Consider the following 22214-nt stretch of genomic DNA (forward strand, 5'->3'; position numbering starts at 1 on the left):
TCTCTATACATCTAAGGAAAAAGGTTAGTATATTGCTTGTAATCTCATTTTCTTTATAGTGGAAGTTTGCACTCATGGTTTTTTACCCTTGTTTGGGGTTTTTCCACGTATATTTTGTCTTGTGGTTTGTTTGGTATGCTTTGATTCTACTTTTAGATTATATTTTTTTCTGTTTATCGTTTGTGGGTGAAACTGGAGATTGGATCTCGGTTCACTGCATTGTTAGCGTGCTACGCAACAGCCTATCCTTCCACCGATCTCATTACGTAGTATGGAATACTTGCTCCTTAGGAGGTAGGGTGAAATGATATTCATGGAGAGATTGAATCTGTAAATTTATTATTTGACATCTGAGGACAACATACACGTGTCTTAATTGATGATCAGATCAGATCGGAAGACAGAGATATACCACAGTCAGTGCAACCAGTCTATGAAACCTGCAATCATGTATGTGTCTATATCCACTTGACATTAATTTAATGTAGTGTGGACTACCCATGACAAACGGATGGTATGAATGGAATGCATATGATATATGTTTATCTGACCGTGGATTGTAGCCCAATCGGATTGAGTTTCAGGTCGAGTCAGGTCAAGTTAGTAGATAACTCGAACTCAATTTGGTGTGAGTTCAGATTGGGCGAAGCCTACTTGCTTCGAACTGACTCACCCATTGGATTCAAGCCGAGTCGGACGAGTAAAGTTAGCAGGATCCAGTCGTCCCATGCCCACCTCTAATTGGATGTACACATGGTAATCCGACCGAATACCTGCAAAGACATCATCAGGAATGATTTGCTTTGCATTAAGGTGGATTCCTTCCATCCAAATACGCACTTAGCGTCGCAGCATTTGCTGCCAACGTAATGAGCAAGGGCATGAGTGCGAGATCCTGGATCATGATTCAAAATATTAGACTCAATCACTTCAGGGTCAAAACTTGTAAAAGGTATATGGCCGACGCTGAGCGTAGCTCTGAGTCGACTGGGTCACATTTCTGGACGAACGGCAGGGATTTTTCACTCGTGTACGAGGAAGTCCTGTCCATCTCACGCACGCGTAGCGAGCACAACATTTCTCTACTATAGCTCCTCCAAGTTTGCCGCCAAGATTCGAAGGATTTCCTCTCTCCCTTCTCTTCTCATGCTTCCTCAATCCAGATTCTGCTGAGAGAGAGAGAGAGAGAGAGAGAGAGAGAGAGATTTCATCACCTGAATCTTTTCTACAGGGGCTTTGCATGCTTCCATCTTCATCGCCACGTTAGCCCTATCATCGTCATCATCCATGGCATCATCATCATCGTCATTCCCATCACGTTTACCCCTCGAGAACGACGACGATGTACCCACTCTCTCCCCTCATTTTCTTATTTTCTTCTAATCAATTCCTTCCCGCCCCTCTTTGGAGCACAAGGCCGCACGGTCGGAGAATCCGGACCGTCAAGTGGTGAGCCCTTCTATGGATGGAGTACTGTGCCAAAAACTTTTTCAGTCGATTTAAATCTGGGTGGCTGAAACCATATCTGATTTTACCCTTCAGTTGAATGCTAGGATTGCATGTTTCAGCGTCTTCTGTGTTCTATATACGGCGGGCCATCCATGGTGGGGCCAACCAGATGGACTGTCCACTTTCACCAACTTTACAACCATGTATTCCACAGAGCAGCAATGGACACTACTAGTACATTGCTTCACAGTTCAGAGTCTGTGTCCTTTTCTCTCTTACTTCAGCTCTGTTTCTTGCTTGTAGGAGTTTGATTGGGAAGCAGCTGTCAAAGAAATCGACGTTGCTTGCCAGGGTGCCACTTTGCCTTCGAATCGAGAGAATCTTGGTAATTCGATTCCACGTGAGGCCATTGGGTGTAACAGGACTTTCCCTAAGTCCAAGAAGTCTCTAGGCACCCGACAATCCACCCTTGATATGTTTGTCCAAACTGATGGAAAATCTCATGTCGTTGATTGCAATTTTCGACCCAAAAATGGGTCTTTAAGTTATGAGGGAGGAGGTGATGATAGATTTCGGGATACTGGGGACGAGAGGGTGTCCACTAATATCGATCTAGAGGCAGCCAAGATGTGGATTTATCCAGGTTTTGTACCCAATCTTGATCTTTTGTTTAGATCCTGTCTGGCAGACGCCTAAAAATGAGTAGATCTCATTTTAGCTAACAGTACATAATTACTGTTAGCATGAACTTTTACTTATTAGAGATGAAGATCTTTAATACATAATTACTGATAACTAAAATGGGATAAATTCATTTTTATGAGTCTACCAAACATGGATGGATTTTTTTCACAGCAAAATACTTATCCGGCCAATACAGTGCTTCCCCGGAGCTACCTGCATTTTTGTGTGGGGTCAACATTCAGCACTGGTGGGTGCCTTTTGGCCATCCAGAATGTACGTATGATCACTGATGGGCTCCAAGGTGGATCTTTGGTGTTGGGAAAATATCCCCCACTGGGAAATCCTAGCCATCTAACCATTTTTTTTCCATGTATGTGGATGGGCAGAAATAAAATGTGGCGTGTGGTCCATGTGGAATGTGGAGAATGGTGATGGGGTGATTAGATGGGGGAGTTTTTTGGTTCATTGTGTGTTTATGGTGAGATGTGCTTGGTGAATGGTGGGCCTTTTCTGCACAAAATACTATCTCAAAAAAAAGAAGCCTGTAGTTCAGGTTGAGCATTGTGCAGTACCTTTTCATTTGAGGTTACAGTTGGGGAAATTGTTCAGTGTATTTCTTGTCTTTATCTTTCCCTTGGGGATTTAATGAACCTTGCCTACTCTTGTATTTGATAATGTAGTTTTTTCTCCTTTTTTTTCAGCAATGATAAAAAGGGATGTAATTTTCGAGCCAGAAGTGTATATCTTTGATTTTGAATTATTAAAGTTATCGCATGGAATGTTAATAATATTTCATGCTGAGCGGTCACATTGTCTTTGCAGTTAATGTTCCGCTTCGTGACTACCAGCTTTCAATCACTAAGACAGCTCTATTTTCAAATACATTGGTGGCACTGCCAACAGGACTTGGAAAGACCCTCATCGCTGCAGTTGTTATGTATAACTATTTTAGATGGTTTCCAGAAGGTATTATTCCTTCAACTTCTTTGTCACATGCATCACCATGCACTAGCCCTTTCATGGAACTCTTGGTTCTCATTCCCAAATTGGTTTAGTTGCCACCAATGTGAAAACAGTAATTGATAAATGTGCTTAGGCCATGTTTGGGATCAAGGAAATGAGACTGGATTTGATGAAACTTATAAATTCATAGATTTACATTGCATTTGGATTTGGCAAATCCCAAAGTCCACTGTTTGGGAATGAAGCTTCAAATCCTTGGATTTGGGAGCATTTATGGCAATGTCAAAGCATTTATTGCTATGAAATAACTTTTATTGCTTTTAAGCAATTCTCTCATTTTGTAGATTTGCAAGTCTTTAGTTTTTGAGGGATATGGATTTGCTCTAATCTGTGGATTTATCATTATTTTTTTCTTGAAAGATCATATCCATGGATTTATGGGGGTGTGGATTTGGGAAACACACGAATTTGACAAATCCTCAACAAAAACAAAAATGGGAAATTTGAAATCCATGGGTTTCACAAATCCCTGCCCCAAATCCCTCTCCCCAAACACTTGCATGTGATTTGGCTTTGTTGCACACAACATAACATGAATGTTAATTTCACTGCTGGTATTGTAAAAGGCTATTGGGAAATGATACTTGTGTTTGTAATGCTTTGAAACTAATTTATACAAAATGTGAATATCTCTTGTTGAGCTCAACCTGGTAGGCTCACAAGAGTTTCAACACCAGGTCAAGTGTTCGAGTACCCATAGGTGGTGAAATCCCACTAAGGTGTGAGTGTGTGGAGTGTGTGACAAAAAAAAGACCTCCACTTGATAGGGTGGTACCAATGCGCCAACCTTTCTCTAGCTTGGGTATAGGGTGGTTGATGTCAGGTAGCAGCAGGGCTGAAAATTTTCCAAACAATCCTGAGAAAGAGAAGCCAATCCCAAGTACTTGGGACAAGGCTATGATGATGACAATGATGAACATCTCAATGGGCTTGTCCGGCACTTTGTGCTCTTAACATCAATTGTTTGCAATTTTCCCTCGGTGCATGGTGGTCAATAGTTGTGCAAAGGTGAAGTGGTGGCCTGATCATTTTGGCATGTGAGTTGTGTTGGTAATTATGTTTTGGTGGGTTCACTACTGTTTTGTGCTGCCAACATCTCGAGTATAACCTTTCATGTTTGTTGGTGTTTCATGCTTAGCAGTTTGCCGAGCAACTGTCCGTCCATGACCCTATTTTACTTGCTTGCCTTTGTGGCATGCATATAATAGTTGGCTGGTGGTCAATACTGGTTGGGACTTTGCTCGACAAGAAATTGGAGAAGAGATTGTGTCTTGGAAAGGGAAATAATTATTGTTTGGAGGAAGAATAACTCTTAGTAAGGTGTCCTTGTGACCATTGGACATGGCTTTTTATTATATGTCCCTTTCTCAATGCCTGGCTAGTGTGGTGGAAAGGTTGGAGAAAATTCAAAGGGACATTTTCTTTTAGCAAGGAGGATTCAGGGAAGTACCACTTAGTGGAATGGGAAGATGTTTGCTAACTGAAATCTCATGGGATATTGGGGTTGAAAGACCTAAGGATGATGAATACGGCCCCTTTTGGAAATGCGATCGAGATTTTCCCATGGGTAGTCATCGTGGAAGGAAGTCGTCCTCTTGAGATATGGTGTGAGTGTAATAAGTGGGATCACCAAATGAGATCGCCTCAATTTGTTTTCAGAGCCTGGAGGGCAATCTAAAGGAAGAAATTCTTTCTAAGGAGGGAATTAAATACTGTAGTTAGCAATGTTACCAAAGTTTGTTTCTAGGAGCACTCGTGATCTTCGGACCAACCTCTCTTCCATCTCTTCCACCTTTCTCTACAGCATGGTTAGGGAGAAAGACATTAAGTGGATCATTGCTTTTTGAGTTTTGAGGGCAGCTGGTTTGGAACTTTCAATTTAGGAGGAACTTCTCAGATGATGAGATCAACTCTTACTTCTCTCTCCTCTTCGTGCTGGAGGGTCACAGTTAAATCAATTTGAAAAAAGACCTAAAGTTAGAGATTTATTAATAGGTAATGTTGCTTGAGATCAAGGAATAAAAGGGTCATCAGTTTGATTCTGATAGCCCGACTTTCTCTATTTGTCCGATTTTTTCTGTGATTGATAATGTCTCCTTGTCTTCCTCCTATCTGCCGGCCTAGAGGAAAACTCAATACTCTGACAGAGTGCAAGGATGATATGCATGCATTGAGAAATTGTACACTTGGAATATGAGTAATTCAAATTGAATTGGCCAAACTATGGGCCCTAGTTTAGATCTTTCATAAACCAAAAATTGGTCTTATTTGATTATATAACTAAGGGATTAGTGGACATTTATTCGAGGGTTGAAAAATATCTGAAGGTCAACAAACAATTTTCCATGAATCAGTGGTTCAGATTGTTCAACCAATCTGATTTTGGGGTTGTGAGTTCATTATAGTGGGTTCCACAATTTAGCTGGTTGAGTTTGAGTTAATGTATGCCATCATTGCCATGTCGCAATTTTTGAGTGCATGCGGATAAATCATCATACCATGCCAGAGTATCAAATAACTCCCATTTGGCAGGCTAATTTTATTTGGTGGGTGAGCTCCTTTGGGCCATATCCTTGGTGTTTTGTGAGATGGATGGAGGAAATTAGGGTATTAAGGGAATTTTTGGATAGTGGGAAAAGAAATGAAAAGAAAAGAAAATGGATAATTTTTTCCATGATGGAATGTTTCAAAATGTTTGGATAACAAAGGAAACCTTGGATTTCAAAAATCAATCATTAACTATACAACATAGTCAAATTCTCATGCATAAGATTCAAGGCAACTATTGTGAAAGTTTTATTTTTTATTTCCACTTGTTATCCAAACAAGATCCTCATGCATAAGAGACTCACTTCCTCTCTTGTAATAATTTGTCCTCTTTTTAATAAAAAAGGATTGTGGACTCATGTCTGTTTTTTAGCTAGATGTTTCTCGATAATATATATTAACATGTTGGAGATTGCTCACAACATCATGGGACCTACTTGTCAGATTTGCTCAATGACCCTTAATCGAGTGGTCCTTTTCTTATATAGAAATCATTTTCCCTAATTACAATATATCCCTTAATTACAATATCCCCTAATTACAACATAATATCTCCTAATTACAATATATCCCTTAATTACAATATCTTACAATATCCCCTAATTACAGCATAATATCTCCTACTTATAGCATCTTCTAACATTAAGCATTGACCCCCCTAATTCAGGAAAGATATTTACAGATCTGTTTCCTAAATAACTATACAACAATATATGGTAAGTTTGTTGTCTATCTTACTAACATCCTCCCTTAAATTGATGCTGGTCGATCAAAAAACATCAATTTGCCAACAAGAGACTAATGACGTAGTCGTGTCATAGCTTTGGTGAAGACGTCCGCTATCTGAAGGTCGCTTGAGACATGTGAAAGAGAGATAACCCGAGTATCAACAGCTTTCCGAATAGAATGGCAGTCCACCTTGATATGTTTGGTACGCTCGTGATAGACAGGATTGGTAGCGATCTGAATAACACTCGTATTATCAGCATGAAGAGGAGTGGGAGTAGACTGAGGAAAACCTATTTCAGCAAGTAAGCCACGGAGACACATAATTTCTGAGCAGGCTGCCGACATGGCACGGTACTCAGACTTGGTCGAAGATTTGGAAGCACGATCCTGTTTCTTACTCTTCTAAGAAATAAGTGAATCACTAAGAAACATACACCACTCGGTGACAGACCGGCGAGTATCAGGACATCCTGCCCAGTCAGCATCACTAGAAGCCATAAGGCAAAGAGGAGTACCAGTAGAGAGGAACAAGCCACAGTGAGAGGAACCCCAGAGATATTGAATAATTTGGCGGACCGTGGCAAGATGAAGGTGGCGAGGAGACTGTATAAATTGACTGACTTGCTGGGCAGCAAAGGAGATGTCAGGCCGTGTAATAGTGAGATAATTGAGACTACCAACTAATTGTCAAAACACCATGGGATCAGGAAGGAGATCCCCCTTCTCACGTCGATACTTGACATTCACTTTCAAAGGGGTATCCACTGAGGAGGAGTCCTGCAAACCAGATAAGGAAATCAAGTCCTCCGTGTATTTATGCTGATGCAGGAAAACCCCAGAGGAATCGGACTGAACTTCCAAACCGAGGAAATACCGGAGAGGACTAAGATCCTTTATATGAAATGAATCATGAAGATGCTGCTTGAGTTGATCAATGAGGGCAGAATCAGTCCCAGTGATGACAATGTCGTCGACATAAACCAGAAGAAGAACGATACCAACAGAAGTCGTACGAAGAAACAACGAAGAATCATACTGGCTTTGGATGAAAGAAAATCGAAGTAAGGTAGCATGGAACTTATCAAATCAGGCCCGGGGAGCCTATTTCAAACCATACAGAGAGCGCTTCAGCTTACACACATCGACGTCGACGACGAGCAGTGGCCAGGAGGAGGTGTCATGTAAACATCTTCCTGTAAATCACTGTGAAGAAATGTGTTCTTCACATCCATCTGGCAAAGGGACCATCCCTGAGTGGCTGTAATGGCAATAATAGTACACAGTGGTCATTTTAGCGACAGGAGCAAAGGTCTCCTCATAGTCAACCCCATACTCCTGGCGGTTACCAAGGGCAACCAAACGAGCCTTATAACGGTCCACAGAGCCATTAGGCCGAAGTTTTACAGAAAAAACTCACTTACACTCAATGAGCTTGACATGAGAAGGACAAGGGACTATATCCCAAGTTTGATTTTCTTGAAGAGCTCGAAGTTCTTCCTGCATAGCCTTTCTCAAACACATGTTTATCAGCTTGTGAGTAGGAATTAGGATTCGAAACAGTTGATAAGGTAGCCGTGAAGGAGGTATGAGGGAAACCATACCTATCCGGTTGATGAGAAGTACGGCCAGATCGTCGAGGAGGATGCAAAACGGGATCAGACGACAGATCAAACTCAGGAAGGGGTAGAGTTGGTCGACGGCGTTCATACACAAAACCAGGCTTGAAGCGTTCAAGAGGGCACATCAAATCATCAAAGTGAGGAAGAACAGAAACTGCAGGAGATGATGTAATAGAACTATGAAAGAAATATTGATGCTCAAAGAAAATGACATTACGAGATATATGAAATTTGTTGGAAGAAGCATCATAGCATACAAATCCTTTTTGAGATAAGTTATATCCCATAAAGACACATTTCACAGATTGCGCAGAGAGTTTGTGACGTTGATGTGGAGGTAGATGCACAAAACAGACAACCAAAAGTGTGTAAGTCAAGAAAGCTGGGGTGTTGTTTATGTAGACGATAGTATAGAGAGTCGAAATTTAGCACTGTAGAAGGCAACCTATTAATCAAATATACTGCTGTAGCTAAAGCTTCGACCCAAAATTTAGGAGGAATAGAAGATGTAAGTAACAATGTCCTAGCAACATCTAACAAATGTCGATTTTTGCGCTCAACCACGCCATTCTGTTGAGGCGTACAAGGACACGAGCAGTGAGAAACAATTCCTTTGTGACGAAGAAACTCAAGAAATTCATGAGACATATTCTCCACCAGAATCAGATCGTAAAGTCTTAATGCTAGTGATAAATTGATTCTCAACATATGCTAGAAACGATTTGAAAACAGCAAAGACTTCGGACTTACAGCGCAGAAAATGTACCCAAGTATACCGACTATAGTCATGTATGAATGTCACAAAATATTTATAATGAGCATGAGAAATGACAGGAGTAATGCCCCATACATCACTATGAACAAGGTCAAAGCAATTCTTTGCCCTACTCCCGGAAGAAGGGAAGGGAAGAATCTTACTTTTTCCGATTTTATATGTAGAATAATCAAAAGACAGAGCATGAGGCAAAGAAGAATCTTTTTTTCCCAACGAACCAGAATTCAGCAAATGAGATAAAACAACATTGTTTAGATGGCCTAAACGTTTGTGCCATACTTTACAATTATTGGAGACGATAGTATAAGCCAAAGAAATGATACTAGGAATGTAAAAGTATAATGGAAACAGTCTCCCAACTTTAGGCCCCTTCGCTATTTTCCTCCCCGACACCGGTTCCTGCACATGACAACCATCACGAGAAAACTGAACATTATAATTGTCATCCACTAATTGTCCAACCGAGATAAGACTTGTAGAAAGCCCAGGTGATACAAAAATATTAGTAAGTGATGGTGCGATATCACCAACCCCAGTAATCGGTAAACGATGGCTATTAACAACTTGAATATTAGAAGAACCAGTGTACTTACGAACATTGTAAGCATATCAGGAGAACTAGTTATGTGATTGGATGCAGCGGAGTCAATAAGCCAAGATTGAGAGGGTATAATACCCTTACCTTGCAGCCCTAAAGCGGAAAATGCCGGTACAATCATTTGCTGTACCATTTCTGGTGTAAGGGTAGGTGTAGCAGCAGTGGAAGAAGACAGTAGAGCGAGATTTTGAGTGCTAGTTACCCCATCCGAAGTGTGGCCAATAGCAGTAGCATGATAAGCATTCACGAATCGGTTTTGAGGACGTGTTGGGCATTCTTTGATGATGTGCCCCTTCTGTTTACAGTAGCTGCAGAACTTTTTAGCACAATGGGGAGCAATATGCCCATAATCTTTGCAATTGTAGCACTGAACTGTACGCATATCTCGAACCCTCCCTTTGCCTTGAGCAGCATTTGTGACAACATTCTCTTACGGAAGTGAAGATTGAGTAAGAAGACGTTGTTCCTCTCGAAGAAGTGCTCCAAAACACACGTCAAGAGATGGTGAATGATCCCTGTGCATCAGATTGGAACGAATAGACTCGAATTCTGGCCTTATTTTCATTAAAAACTGGTCTCTTTTGCTGACTTCATGGACTGCTTGAACAATAGAGAGGGACTCGGCCGACATGTCGGCATACACAATGTCGGAAAACTCAGCCCAAAGATTCTGAAAACCACAGAAATATTCCTGAACAAAGTTTACCTTGGGAATAGGCAGCAAGATCAGTTTCCAACTGAAATCCCTGGGCGGAATGATCGTGATGATAGACTTTTTTCAAGTACTCCCACATCGATTAAGTCATCTTGTGCGGCCTTAAATTGAGTATAAGCAGTGGATCAACAGACCCAAGAATTCAAGTCATCACGCGAGCATCTTTCACCTTCCATTGAACCAACATCGTAGGATTGGTAGGTGCCGGATCACTCCCATTAACATGATCCCACAACTCATTTCCCATGACAAAAAGTTCAAACTGAAACTCCCAGGTAGCATAATTCTTCCCTGTAAGCCGAGTTTGAAAGACTTCTGAGTTGGAGTTGTTAGCCATAACTAGAATCTCTCGAAATGCACTAAAAAAACTGCAAACCAGAACCGCACCCAAGAAACCAGAAAACCAGAGCCTAGAACCACGAAAATTGGACCAAAGACAAGGTTGATTCAGAGAGTGGCTTTGATACCATGTTAGATTTGCTCAATGACCCTCAATCGAGTGGTCCTTTTCTTATATAGAAATCATTTTCCTTAATTACAATATATCCCTTAATTACAATATCCCCTAATTACAACATAACATCTCCTAATTACAATATATCCCTTAATTACAATATCTTACAATATCCCCTAATTACAGCATAATATCTCCTAATTACAATATCTCCTAACATTAAGCATTGACCCCCCCTAATTCAGGAAAGATATTTACAGATCTGTTTCCTAAATAACTATACAACAATATATGGTAAGTTTGTTGTCTATCCTACTAACACTACTTACAGCCTTTGTTTTTATCAATTAAACTTGGAACTTTTGTCTCAGGGAAAATTGTTTTTACTGCTCCTTCAAGACCTCTTGTCATGCAACAAATTGAAGCATGCCATAATATTGTGGGAATACCTCAGGTAAAGGAAACATACCTTTCTGATAAATTTTTTGCTGATGTGTCTGAATTACTCTTGATGTAGGTACACCATTTTGTTTCTTGTATGTAATTTGAAGATATTGGAATCAAACTGATTGCAGGAATGGACAATTGATATGACAGGTCAGATGAATCCTTCGAAAAGATCCCACTTTTGGAAGGCCAAAAGAGTTTTCTTTGTTACGCCCCAAGTGCTTGAAAAGGATATTCAATCTGGTGAATACGTGGATCTTTTGCTTTAGTAAACTGGATGTTTTGTTTGTTGCTTAAGTGGACCAAATGTTAATGTCACTTCCAACTAAAGATGTATTCTGTAGTCCTAGGAAATGACAACTGTATTGTTGTCTCTTTATCTCTAATGGCTTGATTTATTGAAAATTTTAAATTGACACAAAATAGGACATTAACTATGTAAAAGTTGTATAAATACTTTTTTTCATATTGGAAAAATTGTTTACATTCAAATCAATGCAGGTTTTCTTTCCACCTTGTGAGTCTCCTGAGTTTTCCAGAATCCAGAGTCTTTTTTTTTTTTTTTTCCTCATCGGTTATGTACTTTAGTTCTTCAGAGTCTACCTTAAGCTATTTTTGAGCTAGAAAGCAAGAGCAGGGAGTAGATCTATGGCACGAACGTTTAGTCTCAACAGCTTTTGTTCCATTCAAACATGAGATTCTTCGGGAAATACAAAAAGCTTTCTCTATACTCTGTCATACTTCGATATTTTGTCTTTGATCATCAACAGTCAATATTATTTGCACAATGGTAGCATTTTACACAGTTACATGATCCTTCTAAGCCGTGTTCGAAATATCGGTATCGCATTACATATCGCACCCGTATCCGTTACCGCATGGGATATATCGGTCGTATCGCGTTATGTATCGTTGTTGTAGGAAACATGGGGAAACGTTGGGAAATTGGTCGAATTTTTCGATGAAACTTTAGTGATTGTTAAAAAAGACATCAATACACACTTATAAATCAAAAAATTGCAAAAAACAAGTACACAATACGTTTTCTTTGTATAGGGTCCTAATCTATGTGCTGTCTAACTGAATTGATGCAAGTATATTAAGCCTATTCATATAATTTATAAATGTAAGAAGATGTGTGGAAACACAAGCAATACATTCAAAAGGAAAAGAAGAATCACTGAATCAGGTTACATACTTGTTTGATTTTATGTTTGGACACAAAGGTTGCAACCGATTTGCGAGAAATTGAGAAATTGTAGTTTTCTATCATTTTATTGAGAAGTTTGATTGCATTTTTTGCTGGATGCTACTTGTGGTGGTTGAATTCAGGCACATGTTTGGTGAACCAAGTTGTCTGTTTGGTGATTGATGAGGCTCATAGAGCAATGGGAAACTATTCTTACTGTGTGGCAGTTCGTGAGGTGTGTGTCATAATTCTGTTCCCACTAATATACTTTTAGTGCCTGTTGCCTACTCTGTTGCCAATTGAATTGGATAGGATTAGCACTATCCTTTTTTGTTCTGAATGGGAGGCAAAGGAAACCAATTGAAAAAAAAAAGACCCTTTCAATGCTTTTCTGCTTTGGGCTGGGTCCTTTTGGAGAAACCAAAAGTCTGATCTTTGTGGATTCAAATGCTTTTGGGTGTCAAATCCCAAAAGGCTAGCACTGTCCTCCATTCCAAACAGGCCTGTAACTGCTTTTCTGTACCTTATCTCACTTGGGCACATGTTATTGATCCCTGATATTAGCTGTTCTTCGCATTTGTAGTTGATGGCGGTACCAGTGCTGTTAAGAATCTTAGCTTTAACAGCGACACCAGGATGTAAGTTTCTGTAGAGTTACAGAAGGTCAGTCAAGTTAATTCTTCTGTAGGCCTGATATCATTACATTGATGTAATTACTCAGCAAAGCAGGGGACTATACAGAATGTTATTGATAATTTACATATTTCAACTCTTGAATACCGCAATGAAAGTCACCACGATGTCATTCCATATGTACACAACAGGAAGCTGGAGTTAATGGAGGTTTGTACTAGTAAATGCTCTTCACACAGTTCTGAATGTTAATGTTGGCTTGTTCATAGATTTTACCTGTAATAATGCCAGGTTACAATGGGTAAAGATGCGATTGGAGTAAATGATCTTCTTTTGGAAGCTATACAGCCATTTGTGACTAGGCTTTGTGCAGTTGGAGTCCTCTATAGGAGAGATATTGCAACAGTATGGTTCCTTTCACCTTTTTACTATTTATTGCAGACTGGTTTCTCTGGAAGTCCGATGAACTCTTTAGCTATATACTCATTCTGAATTTCTATTCTATCGGTCCCAGCATCAGGCTTTTCTGGAAGATTTTGCTAACACCCAATGCATCATTTATGGACGCAGTGAAATGCTAGTCCTGCTGAGATATAGATATATGCTGAACTCTTGAGTAGAATTTCAAGCTGAAACTAATTTGAGTTTCTTGGTTAACTCCTTTTTGTTTGATACATGGCTGATTGGATTAATTCTTGCTTCTTGTTCATGTGTTTTGGGGTCTGACAAAGAGCAAAGTATCATTTACTGAGAAAAGAAGAATGTACCATTTTTCCCTTGACCCAGAAAAGCATATATTGCTCCAGGGTTAAATAATTTGTTGAACTAAGTTTTGATGGAATCAATGCTCTGAATTAATCAACTGTTGTAATTGAGACTTTGAGTCCACCTGTGACTCAGTAAGTTATCAAGTTGCCAGTCATTGTCTGTGATAGAGTTCTCAACTATTACATGAAAATCCATCTATACTTGTGCAAATAGGTTAAGAAAACAAAAAGAGCATAGCAGAGCAACAGATTTTCTTAATTATATGTATTTTTTGTCGTGTCACTAGGGTTAACTCTTAAAGTGTAAAGTATATAATGCATAAATCACAAGAGTCAAATCTGGAAACAAGCACCTCATGTACCATCTAGCAATACATGATTCCAAAAACACCAAGGACAATGTACTGTTTAATGATGATGGACAAAGTACGCAGTTTTGAGCAAGTTAGAATATACTACCATGGACCTATATATAACATTACAAATTGGGGTACTCATTCTTTGGTACCACTGCATGGATACAATGATGCAAGCCCTTGATAGTCGCCAACAGAACTGGTTTTATTGCTCCCAAAGTTGCCAATGCTAACATAGTGGTGCAGTAGAAATTTCTAAGCTGATCTGCCAGCATGAAGTAGTTAACTATTGAAGCTGAAGACCTTGTGCTGCAAAACGAGTTTTCTGTTGCTTGCTTATCTTAAAGGATTAAACGCATTGTGCTAATTTCTATTCCTAGTATCTGGCTTATGTTTCCGACCATATTATTTAACTTTAAGATTTCTTGTATGAGGATGGTTCTGCTTATTCTCATGTTGGCCATTGTAGTTAGCAGTAGTGGTTGTTCAGGATCTAATCTCATCTGCTAAATTCAGCAAAATTACCATCTGGAAATGATGTGTTCTGTTCACAATTTAGTAAATCTGTGATTGATTGTTGCCAGTTGAGCCCATGTGATTTACTTAATTCGAGGGATAAATTTCGTCAAGCACCTCCACTAAATCTTCCTCAAGTAAAATATGGAGAAATAGAAGGATACTTTGGAGTTCTTATTACGCTTTATCACATCCGCAAGTTACTTTCAAGCCATGGCATAAGGCCGGCATATGAGATGCTTGAAGAAAAGTTGCAACAAGGGTATGTGCTTGTGCATCCTTTTATTAAAACATCATCTTCTAAAGGATATTTATTGCCACTGTTAAAATTCACTTCTTCTAGTTACCTGTCCCTGAAAATACTTTCTGTGACTCACGTTAGTCATCTTTCCCAAAAATGTTTTTCTTTTTCTTTTTACGTATTTACTTACACATCTATGTATGGCTACTTTTCAATGTACCGAGATATGTGGGAATGTTTTAGTTTAATAAAATAGTTTGCATGCGCCACTTGAGTTTCCCTTTGGGATTATCTTGTGCTAAATAGATTCTGAAGACAATTTTTTTCATGTTTAACTGTAAATAGTTGATACTAATGGAGAACATGATAAGTGATGGAGAAGAGAGGAGATATATTGAGATTGAAAGAAGTGTTGGATGTGTTATCAGGGCTAGATGTCCAGCACATATATGGAGAACATGAAAAGAAACAGGTCAGTTACACAAGAATAAGCTAAAGGGTAGCATCTACAATACACATCTCCATAGTACAAAAACTATACATAATATAAAAGATTTAACTGTCTTTTCTCTTACACTTCCCTGAGGCTTAATGCTCTGAGGGAATAAAGGAAACTTGCGAAACAGATGTTAAGGTTGAGGAGAAGGATGTTCTTGATGAAGATTTCAGCCAGCTGAATTTCACAACATGCAATCTTTTCCAGAATAAAATAATGATCTAGTCTCTGTGTTTGGTTTGAGTGGGACAGAAGGTTGACTGGAATCTTTGTCACATTCATGACTGTCCACGTGTAATGGGCAAGATGTTATTGGGAAAAAACAAGTTCACCCCTAAATGACGGAGCCAAGTGGTTTCTGCAATTGCAACTGATGTGATATGGTATTTGTTGTCAATGGAGCAAGCAATAACACCTGCTTCTTGCTGGCCCATGATATCAGACTTTTTTTAAAATTTTTTTTATGAAGGGTAACAAGAAACTTTATTAAAGAAGCGCTGAGATGGCACAAAAATTACAACCTAAGGTAAAAAAAATAAAATTGAGGCAATTCTTCCTAAACCCACCCCATGCATATAAAAAATAAATCCCCTACCGACTTGGGCATCACCCAAGCTATGTCGAAAATTATGAAGAAACTACCCCACACTTGCCACGCAAATGGGCAATGAATAAAGAGATGATCCACCGTCCTGGCATCCTCCATCCACATCACACATACATTAGGCAAGATCATTGACCGTCTTTGGAGATTATCAATGGCGAGAACCCTTCCTCCTCCGACTAGCCAACCAAAAGCCGTAATTTTCAGGGGGAGCCCCGTAGTGCGACACCTTTTCCGTGACCACTTTTGCACCGTCTTCTTCCGAGTGCTGCAATAAGCCGTAGAAGTTCGAACCGAAAAGCAATCGGATTCTTCTTTTAGCCAAAACATTTATCCCCTTCCTCCCTCACCGGCTTACAAAGATTGAGACAATTAAGAAGTCTCACAAACTCCACCTCTTCACCTGTCATGTTCCTACGACCATACCACCTCGTTGCCCAAGTAGGAATAGCAAGAAGATATCATAATGTTCTTCCCTAAGGAAAAATGAGCTATTCTAGGTAACACATGATTAAGCGGAGAATCTCTACTCCACAAATCTTGCCAAAAGCGAACTCTTTCTTCACTCCCAATAGCAAGGCCAATCTCCATGCTAGCATATGCTTGATTCTAGATATCCCTTTCCAAACCCATGAGGCTCTATGGTCCTACGCCAAAGAGAGTCTTCCTCGTTTGCGAAGCGCCACATTCATTTTCCCCCAAAAGCTAGATTCATCTTACTCAAGTCCCTGATACTAGCTCCTCCCTAGTATGGCCTGCACCTCTTTTTGCATCTTGGAGCAAGAAAGAACACCAAACTGATGATCAGTCCCATGATGACTAGGAAATTAATTTTCTTTTTATGTCTTTGCAACTGTATTCAATGCAACCAAGCATCAATAGTGGATTACTCTTTCTCCTAACTGCCGGAGAGAATTGGGATACAATTGCTAAAATGTACTCTAAAGAAGAAGATTCAGCTCATTTGTATCAACTTCATCCTAAGATTAATAATCTTTAACAAGGAGAAAACACACTTGAAGAAGATTTTGTGGTAAATTGTAAGAAATGGGAAGAACTAGATTGCAACCAAATTGTCCCCTAAAACTTGAAGATCTTAAGAAACAAATGGAACAATTGCGGATATTCAAGTTTTTGGCAGGTCATCACTAGGATTTCAAACTTTAGTGTGTATTGGTTCTTGGGAAGGAATCCTTACCCTCCAAAGAATCTATATACAATTATATTTGGTGAGAGGCTTTTTGGTGAGCAACCTTAAGTTAACTAATTCCACCGTACCAAAATGATTTGCATCGGCATTAAATTTTACATCAGTTAAGGGACAAGGACCTCGTAGAGGAAACTCAAATAAAGACGAATTTCGCTGCACTCATTGTGGGAAGACGAGGTGTGCAACGTGCTCGAGAACAATGTTGGATACTAAATCTGCACTTGCTCCCAAAGAATTTCGAAACAAACCACGTGCCAATATGGCTTTTGTTGAAGGGGAATCATCAGTTGGAAACACCGAGTATGATCCTTGGGATAAAGCAATTAGCGATCTCTAACAAGAGATGACAACGCATAACGCATCTATCTCCATTATTACTCCATGCAGTGGTTTAAATATCGATATCGATGCATGTATTGCATCCTTGGGATATGAACACATATCGATATCGCATAAAAATACTGCATGTATTGTTGTTTTTGGAATCATTGGGAAAATGATTGAAATTTTAGGGATGTTAAAAAAACATTATTACACACTTAGAATTGAAAAGATCACAAAAAATAAGTACACATAATAAGTTTCCTTTGTATAGGTTCCTGAACTATGTATTGTCTGACAAAAGTGATGCAATTGTATCCAAAATGAGTTCTTGTCATTAATAAATCATACAAGACAAGTATGAAAAGACAACCAACACATTCAAAAGCCAAACAAGAAGTAACATTACATCTGTGCTCGTATTATACATGTGCCTTACACCCACATGAGTTGTGAGGCGGCTCAAAGTCATCTTCTCCATATCCACTAGGGTGGCTCAAATTCATCTTCTCTACTCATCTCCTTCATCCCATCCTTCATCAGCCCATATATTTATATTTTATTCGTAATTTCATTGGACGCATCAACGAACTTTACAAATATGGTCCTCCTATAGTAGTTCATAAAATTTATGGACAACTTTGTTTGCCCCATCTATCTATTACACTTACACATCAGAGTGACCCCATAAGTTTCTCACGATGACCTCAACTCGTCGATATAACAATGCATCTTAGTAAACTCATCATCCAGGTAAGGCCCCATAATCTCACACAGTGTAGGTAGCACCGCAACTTTGGCCCCACATTGCACTTCAATAAGATTATATTTTTGAAATGCAGGCTTGCAGTTGCCTTAGTTAGCGCATGGTCATATATGAAAAACCTCGCAACAAATTTTCTCACTTTCTTTCTCACATCCCCTTTAATTCCAAAGATCCTTCAACCACTTCTGCCTTCCATCTCTTCCCTATACATTACCAGATTCGAGGGTACATTCATCCTCACACTATTATTGCGGCGCATACCTACCCCCCAACTTCCCCTCTTACCATTATCACCCTGCCTCTCGCTCTACTGTTTCTACTACTCTCCCTCTTATTTTATTATTATTATTATTTTTATTTTTAGAAGCAATGAGAATATATTAGAAAAAAAGGAAAGGAAACAACAGGGGCTGCCGAGATGGCAGAAAACAAAAATAAAAAGACTAAACCTAAAAACAGAAAATTGAAATCCTTAAGAGACGAGACATTAGTTGCCCATTCAATAAGCAATTTTTTCGCCACAGAGCCCACGACTTGAGCCGAAGATTGAGAGTTGTTGAAACATCTGTCGTTCCTCTCCTTCTAGACCGCCCACCAAATTGCGATGATAGCCATTCTCCATATCCTGGATTTGATTTTACCCAATTTGAATCCATGCCAGTAAGTGAAAAGCGGAACCCGGCACACATCCACTGATGTTAAATCTGACAAAGAAGTCCGCCCGGATCGTGGAGGTAAAGGGACTGAACCAGCAGGTGATCGACAGATTCCTCACTGCCCATACAGCAAAGACAAATATTGGCTAGCTGCATACCTTTCTTTTTCAAATTGTCAATCGTGAGGATCCGATTCTTAGATGCAAGCCAAGCGAAGCGGATAAACTTTGGGGGAGCTGAATATTTCTAGATAAATGGAGAGGCTAGGGAAGCAGGGGAGGGGATGGGGGCAAGAACTGAGTACAAGGATTTAACCGAAAAGCGGGAAGATTTATCCAGAGACCAGATGATTTTAACGGGTTCCACCTGGTTTGGGGACGCAGTGGTTAAGCAATCGAGAAGATCAGTGTATTCGCCAATCTCCCAATCGTGGAGATTCCTATTGCAAGAGATATTCCAAACAATGCCTGAATCGGAGAGGGCATAGAAGCTGGCGACAGGGCTGTGATGCAGGACATGAAATTCAAGTATAATGTGCAAGAATTCAGGCTTAGATCATACCAATTCAGAAACAATTACACAAATTCCACATCCCACATGATAGTCCAAACATTTAATGAAAGGGGAATCTATGCGGGTCCAGGCCGACACAGGCTAGGGCTGGACCAATAAAAATTATAAGCCAAATAATGTCAAAGGGAAATATAAATCAACCACACATGCATAAGAATCAGTCCCTAATCCAAGGGATTCCCCAATTTCAATTCAAGGAACCCTAGGGTGAAAAAAATGGGCAAATAAATTAGGGTTAATGCAAACTAAGGCTAGGGTTTAGGAAATAGGAATGAAAAGAGAAAAATCAGAGGAAAACCTGACCTGGAGAAAGCTCCTGCGTGCAGATGGTGACCTGGAGCTGACGCACGTACGCGGGTGGGCTGGCCGCACGTGTGATGGAAGCCCGCCTCCCTAAAGTAACACCTAGGCCTTGGTCGGCCGGGGGAGACCTCCAATCCCTCCAAGTTTGACGACGATCCGACGTAAGGTCGGGGCGTAGTGCTCCGCCGAAGTTTCAGCCCTCCTACAAGTCCAGATTATGGAAACTGGCTGTAGGGGGATGAATAGCTACAAAGGCTGGGAACTTCAAAGCAATAATGATGATAAAAGATGAGGTATATGGATGGGAGAGGGTAGGGACGGATGGGGATAGATATGGCTTCACACCATGTAGTTAGCCATTCGAAAAGGGAGGGCTTCGCACCCACTTTTGAATTCTTCCACAACTCATGAATAGAGCAGAAAAATAAAGCAGGAATTTTTTTATTAAGCTTGAATGAATGAAAAGAACTACAAGGGGTGCTTATTTATAGGGAAAATCCTATATCCAAAAACTCGTACCATGTGCGCAACCTATTACTTGGCGGTGAAGTAAACTAAAATAAAAACCAAACAAAGAAATCCAAAGTGTTAACGATGTTCTAAATAATAGCAATAAGCAAAACCTAAAATATGACATCAATTCGATGAGTGGGCCATGATCATGAGATCCCATGATGGACTTTTCTTGACTATCGGACCCACTTTTTTGAACAAAAACTTGTCTTCCAGCTAGGAGGCCCTCCCTGGATGTTGTCATCGAGTCAGATCGATGGTGGGGTCCTCCTTTTGCGTACGTACGTGCGTAGGGGTGGTGGTGTACGTGCGCGTATAGGCGGCGTGCGGGCGTGCGTGTGTAGGATGTCCTCATCAACTCTCCCCGGCTGCAAAGATTTTACCATTGGCGAAATAGAACTCCTGAACCGCTCTAGTATGTCAGGATCAAGTCTCTGAAACTCCTCCTCAGTGAGCCACGTGCTATCTGAATCTGGGCGTGACTTCCATTTAACTAGGTACTTCTGAAACCCGCCATCCGACATGGAAACTATCTCATGGTTCAAGATATCCTCTATTTCCTCTCTACGTGTGTGAAGGCTAGGTATGGGAGGCAGAGGCTGGGATGAAAGGTCGGGAAGAGGCCATGGATCAAGGGTAAATTTAGGGAATCAAGATGGGTGGGCGAAGGGCAGGACAAAGTATCAGTGGGTCCCTGAAAAGCAACTGGATCCTCCACATTGAATGTGGAACTAATTCCCATGGAAGGCGGAAGATCTACCTCATATGCATTGAGACCGTTTCGCTTTATAATTTTGAAGGGCCAGTACTACGCGCGTATAACTTACGAAAGACCCCTAGAGGGTACCGCTCGGGCCTGATGCAGATCATCACAGAGTCCCCAATATTGAACTCTTTGAAACGTCTATGTTGGTCTGTAGAAAATTTATAATGTTCATTACTAGTAGTGATCTTTCGCCTGATTTCTCGATGCAATGAATGTATGTGATGCGCAAAAGACTCTGCAGACTCTGATGGCCTATGAGACAATGACATGGGGATAAGATCAATAGGCTTCCTAGGCTTGTAACCAGTAACGACTTCAAAAGGACTTAGACCTGTGGACCTATTGATAGAACTATTGTATGCAAACTCGACTATGGGTAGTACGGTGTCCCATGTCCTGGTATGCTCGCCCACTAAACATCGAAGTAAACTCCCTAGGCTCCTATTAACCACCTCAGTCTGGCCATCGGTCTGAGGGTGGCAGACAGAAGAAAATTGGAGCATAGTATTCATCATGTGTCATAGTGTCTTCCAAAAGTAACTCATAAAGCGCACGTCATGGTCAGACACTATGGTTTTTGGTAACCCATGTAGTTTGACGACCTAACTAAAGAACAGCTTGATAACATGAGATACATCGGAGGTCTTAGAATAAGGAATAAAGTGGCCCATTTTAGAGAAACGGTCCACGACAACAAATATGGAATCGTGTTTCTGAATAGTCTTGGGAAGTCCAAGCATGAAGTCCATACTGATGTCTTGCCAAAGGATAAATGAGACTGGCAAAGGTGTGTATAATCCTGTATTATGTTTCCTTTGCTTTGCTAGTTGACAGGTACGACATCGCCCTATAATTTTGGCCACGTCTCACTTGAGGCTTGGCCAATAAAACCTATCATCCACTAGGGTAATGGTCTTGTTACGACCAAAATGACCTGCGACCCCTCCTGAATGCAACTCCCAGATAAGAAAATCGTGGAGGGAGGTGCGTGGTATGCACAAGCGGTCACTCCTAAACAAATATCCATCCAAAATCAAATATTCACTGTTAGCTCCTGATGGACTCTCTAACAACGACTCGTACACACTCCGAAATCTGGACATGTAGAATACTCTTCTTTGATGCGCTCAAGGCCCGTAACTTCAACACTCATGGAGTTGAGTAATGCGACTTGACGACTCAACGCATCGGCATACTTATTGTCGACACCGGCCTTGTGCTTAAGCACGAGAGTGTACTCTTGAAGGAATTGAACCCACTTGGC

The 22214-nt window shown here is 40.3% G+C and overlaps 1 protein-coding gene across 4 annotated transcripts in view; it reads left to right on the forward strand.

Moving 5' to 3' along the window:
• The first annotated feature begins 870 nt into the window (after window positions 1-870).
• LOC131235293 (DEAD-box ATP-dependent RNA helicase FANCM) overlaps window positions 871-22214 on the forward strand; it is a 72919-nt gene continuing 51575 nt past the window's right edge. The window contains exons 1-10 of one of the 4 annotated variants that reach the window (XR_009166041.1): window positions 871-1344; window positions 1753-2092; window positions 2956-3099; window positions 10965-11047; window positions 11169-11283; window positions 12373-12464; window positions 12813-12867; window positions 12951-13072; window positions 13154-13267; window positions 14570-14763. Coding sequence is in view for 3 of the 4 variants with exons in the window: in XM_058232436.1 (XP_058088419.1) it covers window positions 1288-1344; window positions 1753-2092; window positions 2956-3099; window positions 10965-11047; window positions 11169-11283; window positions 12373-12464; window positions 12813-12867; window positions 12951-13072; window positions 13154-13267; window positions 14570-14763 (1316 nt within the window). In the remaining variant the exon portion in view is untranslated. Of the gene's footprint in view, window positions 1345-1752; window positions 2093-2955; window positions 3100-10964; window positions 11048-11168; window positions 11284-12372; window positions 12465-12812; window positions 12868-12950; window positions 13073-13153; window positions 13268-14569; window positions 14764-22214 lie in introns of those variants that run through there. The other 3 variants (XM_058232436.1, XM_058232437.1, XM_058232438.1) reach the window with 3 other exon arrangements.

This window comes from Magnolia sinica, chromosome 19 (genome assembly GCF_029962835.1).
Source record: "Magnolia sinica isolate HGM2019 chromosome 19, MsV1, whole genome shotgun sequence".
Classification (NCBI taxonomy): Eukaryota; Viridiplantae; Streptophyta; class Magnoliopsida; order Magnoliales; family Magnoliaceae; genus Magnolia; species Magnolia sinica.